This window comes from Cylas formicarius, unplaced genomic scaffold (genome assembly GCF_029955315.1).
Source record: "Cylas formicarius isolate icCylForm1 unplaced genomic scaffold, icCylForm1.1 PGA_scaffold_4__25_contigs__length_36172078, whole genome shotgun sequence".
NCBI lineage: Eukaryota > Metazoa > Arthropoda > Insecta > Coleoptera > Brentidae > Cylas > Cylas formicarius.
In genome coordinates this window covers 14,508,839-14,513,500 of record NW_026844334.1, presented here as the reverse complement: position 1 = coordinate 14,513,500, position 4,662 = coordinate 14,508,839, and the positions used below count along the sequence as shown (strand labels likewise).

General features: G+C 34.4%; 1 protein-coding gene across 1 annotated transcript; it reads left to right on the top strand.

Moving 5' to 3' along the window:
* The first annotated feature begins 1,858 nt into the window (after positions 1-1,858).
* On the top strand, positions 1,859-4,294 carry LOC132700903 (KRAB-A domain-containing protein 2-like). The gene is made up of 3 exons (XM_060668485.1): positions 1,859-1,946; positions 3,595-3,977; positions 4,055-4,294. Exons 1-3 carry the CDS (start codon positions 1,859-1,861, stop codon positions 4,292-4,294), a joined length of 711 nt encoding a protein of 236 aa, XP_060524468.1.
* The last annotated feature ends 368 nt before the right edge of the window (positions 4,295-4,662 follow it).

The window sequence follows — 4,662 nt, the reverse complement described above, 5'->3', positions numbered from 1 at the left end:
AGGTCTTAATAAATACTTCACATCTTAATCATAATTAAAATTGTTCTCAGAACCTGAACACGAACTGAGGACTCAGTACTTGGTATTCAATACAAACTCGTTTCCTTATTTCCTTATTATCCGTATTATAGTCGGCAATTTATCAATTAATTGACAGTGATTTGGATTGCGACAGATACAAGGTTAGCGCCAAAATTTCCCGGTCTGACATAGATGCAGTTCTAGCATCACAACAAAAACTTTGTCTTCTTTTAAATATATATCTTAGTAGGCTGCGAAAAAAAAAATTGAAGTCTTGCGTCAAATAGTTTTTATTGACAGCATTTTACACAAGACGTGTCCGAAAAAATGTCGCAAATAACGCGAATTGAGTATAGAGCAGTCATAAAGTTTTTGACAAAAGAAGGGTTAGCACCTAAAATTATTAAACAAAGGCTGGATGGATGGTGTGTACGACCAAAGTTCTCCTTCGTGTTCTGTAATGAAAGAATGGGCAAAACATTTTCGAATGGGGCAGGAGTCGACCAGTGGAGGTCGTAACGGAAGACATTGTTGCGATTGTGGAAGAGGTTGTATTGAGTGATCAACGTTAAAAGGTCAAGGAAATCTCAGAAATTACTAAGCTTTCTGATACAAGTGTTCGTCGAATCCTGCTTGATCATTTAGGTATGCATAAGGTTCGTGCAAGATGGCTTCCTAAAAACCTTTCGGCTATTCAAAAACAACGCCATTTCGAGTGTGCGCGGTCTTTTTTGGAACTCCGTGGGTCAGAACCGAAGCCTGTAATAGAAACTATACAGGAGATGAAACTGTGGTTCTCTATTATGACCCTCTATCGAAAAAATAATCAATGGAGTGGCGTCCTAAGGGTGAAGCACCTCCAAGAAAATTCTGCCAGTCAACAAAAACGGTGATGGCCACGATCTTTTGGGATTGTGAAGGAATTCTTTTGAAATATTTTAAAGAAACTAATACCACTGTCAATGGTAAGTATTACGCAACATTATTACATAAATTGCGAGACTGCATACGTGTAAAACGTTGAGTAAAACTGAGAAGAGGCGTGCGTCTTTTGCACGATAATGCACCTGTCCCTACTGCTGGTGTTGCACAAGCTGCCATTTTAGAGTGTGGGTTCCAACAGATAGTTCATCCTCCCTACGGTCCAGATATGGCCCCCAGCGACTATTATTTGTTTGGATATTTGAAAAAAGACGTGGACGGCGGTTTGACGACGATGTTAAAAGTGGTTGTTTTAGCTCATTTTGCAGACAAACCAAAAGAATATATTTTTAAAGGAATTGGGTTGTTAATAAAGAGATGTAATAAGTGTATCATTGGCTAAAAGTGATCTATTAAACAACCCGAAAAATTAAAATATTTCTTAGCTTCAAACGTGCTTTTGTTACACACAGTTATTAGCAATTTTGTACAGAAGGTAATGTTTGCCGCATATTTCCACAAAATGTTGGCGAAAAAATGCCACATTCAAACTGAAAACTGTTGAATGGACGAAATATGTTGATTTCTGATATTTGAATTCACTCGCGCATGTGTATATTAAATTTCCTTCCTTATGTTCGCTTCAAAAACCATATTACAAGAATAGGCCAATATGTTAACCAAGTAACCATGATTTATTAGTATAGGCAAGGCATTCATATATCTAGTAGCTATATGGAATGAACCTTATAAGAAACGTCATCAACTAAATAAGAACTCTTATTGTCAATAACTATTCGCTGATCGTCAACTTGATGATACGATTAAATATTGTTTTAGGGTAATATGAATTTGGCGATTTGTGTTTTATATTACCCAAGTTTTTATGACACGCTGTAATGAAGTCACCAAAACGATGAAAGGCCAAACGGGCCATTATCAAGTCACGCGCGATATTGCGGTTTTACTTAAACGATCCCACAACGGAAAATTTGATGGCGTGGGTGAGCATTAAATTTTGTTGTTAAACAAGTCTTCATATAGGGCCAAATAGTTATTCGCGAGAAGTGAAATCTAAACAAGAAAGAAAAACGAAAACGAAAAAACAACAGTTTCCAATGGATAAGAAATTTTAAATTTGAAAAATAGCAGACGAGCATGGTTATCAATATTTGTTTAGAGTGATGAGTTATCTATAATAATAATAATAATAATAGTACACTATAGTAAGAACGTGGTGCTTAATTATTTTTGTGTACTTAATTAATTAGCCAATAAATACCTAATAAAAAATAAATAGAAGATTTAGGCAACAATGACATAAAACGTATTAAATCCAATAAAAACCAGCTCGCAATAACGCAGGGTGTTTTCTAATTCAATGTCAATAATTAAAAAGAAAACTTTATATGAATATATTCTCTAAACGTATTGACTTTTGAGATACAGGGTAGTAAAGTTTTCAAAAATAAAATGTATTTTTTGAATATCTGTAATAGCACCTTAGAAATTTTAATGAAATTAATTTCTAAAAAAATTTAATTTCTTGATGTTTTTCAATCCAATCTAAAAAAATATTTTTAAACAATTTTTAATTTAAAAGAAATTAGTGGCCTACTGGTGCATTTAAAAAAATTGTGGTAAACTAAATAATGGCTCTTGATACATAGTGTGTACTAAATTTCATTAAAATTTCTAAAAAGGTATTGCAGATATTAAAAAAATATGTTTTATTTTTGAAAACCTTACCACCTCGAATTTCAAAAGTAAGACAGTAAGGAGGACATATGCTCATATGAAGTTTTCTTTTTAATGACATTCAATTCGAAAACACCCTGTACATTATGAAACTGGTGTGCAATAAAGCTTATAGTCATGTTGCATATGTTAGGAGCAAACACCGATTTCGGCCAATAGACGGAAAATATAGTTAAAACGCGTTCTGGCAGCCAGCCTCTTGTCAATGTCCGAAATACCGCTTTCGGGCTATTTATGAAGTCCAGAACGCGTTTTGGCCCAACTGCGATTGCCAGAACGCGTTCTGTTCTACTGCGGATGCCATAACGCGTGCGTGTCTCTTGTACACGATACCTATACGAAGCTAGAGTAAGAGTATTTAGTATTTGATCTATTTGCGGGTTAGAAAGTCGCTAGAAAGTGGCATTGAAGACATTAAGTTACGTTTTAATGATGAACTGTAAAAAGTCATAAGTGATAGCAATCATCGTGGCAATATTTATACAAAAGAAAGATACGACCAAATACTTGCAGAGGTAAAGGCGGCAAAAGCTTGTAAAAGCAACGGTGACCCAAAATCTTCGAAACAGAGACGATAATTAAAAATTTAAATTTAAAAATTGGCGAAACGGAAAAGCTAATTGCATAATCTCGAATTATTTGACATTATTCATTCCGCTCATGTGAGGGTTAGACATAAGAGGTTTTTTTTTCTTCAGTTTTTCAGTTCAAGAGAAAATATTGTAACATAATGGCAAATAATTCAGATTTATTTATTACTTTGCAATCAATGCCAATTAAAAAAGAAAGTTCTACGAAAAGGTCTAGTGGTGAAGCCAATGTTGACAAATTAAATGAAAACCAAGACAGCTGAAGAAGTTGTCTGTCATTTATGAGATATTTTCTACTTGTTAGGGGCACCTATAATTCTACAAAGCGACAATGGCAGAGAATTTGCAAACCGTATAATCAAAAATCTTGCTGAAATGTGGCCCGGTTTGAAGTTGGTCCATGGAAAACCTCGCCATTCGCAAAATCAAAGGTTCGTAGGTAGATCAAATCAAGATGAAAGGTTGGCTGATCAACACACAACGAAATGGTCTGAAGGGCTGCGATTTGTGCAAAGCAATAAAAATTGTTCTCTGCATACAGGAATAATTAAAAGTCCTTATGAAGCTATGTTCGGCGTGCCTGAGAAGATCGGTCTCATGCATTCGTCAATTCCAGAAAAACTTTTGTCTAACATCGAAACAGAACAAGAGTTACAAAGTTGTGCGGTCAGAATAATTCAGACGAAAGTAAAGATAAACATGATGAAGATCAACAAGAGAAAAATTTGTGTACAATATGCGAAAAAGAAATTTCAGATACTTAGATAAATGTTCAGTTTGTTACCTACCTAGTCTATCTAATGAAGCAAATTGAGAGAGTGAACAGAAAATTACATGTAACCGATGTTTACGAACTGAGAAAATGGTTGTCCTTTCGAACTCAAGATGTAGGAAGAACTGTTATTGTACGAGTACCTGATAGAGGTATACTTGCCCCGAGAAATGTGTTAGCTGTTGTACTCAGTATTAACGACTCTGGACTTTATCAGCTTGGTATATTATAAATTTATGTCAGCTATATATTTAACATAATTTTTAATTGATTAATTAATTAATTAAGTGAGTAATAAAAATGCCGAATCGCCTATATTTCTTACCCATTAGTAGAGATATATGGCTGTTTGTATTATTTCGCTCGAAAGTGTTTTTACCGTTAGAAGGGACAAAGTATTTGTCGTTTGAATTTTGACCTGCAAGCATTTGTTTGTTTAGCTTTCCGTGCCGTATATTTTATTCTGTGGTAATCGCCGACTGTAATTATTGATTTTATCCCAATTTTGTAACTTCTCTCTCTCTCTCTCTCTCTCTCTTTTTTTATATGTATATCAACTCTAATTATATCCATCCTGACGAATACTGTGTTTAATTGATC

Bases quoted from the DNA above. Each gene is read 5' to 3' on its own strand.
- LOC132700903 (XM_060668485.1), top strand. From the start codon at position 1,859: ATGAAAGGCCAAACGGGCCATTATCAAGTCACGCGCGATATTGCGGTT. The intron at 1,947-3,594 runs GTGAGCATTAAA...TCTACTTGTTAG, and splicing joins CGGAAAATTTGATGGCGTGG to GGGCACCTATAATTCTACAA. The intron at 3,978-4,054 runs GTAAAGATAAAC...TCAGATACTTAG, and splicing joins TCAGAATAATTCAGACGAAA to ATAAATGTTCAGTTTGTTAC.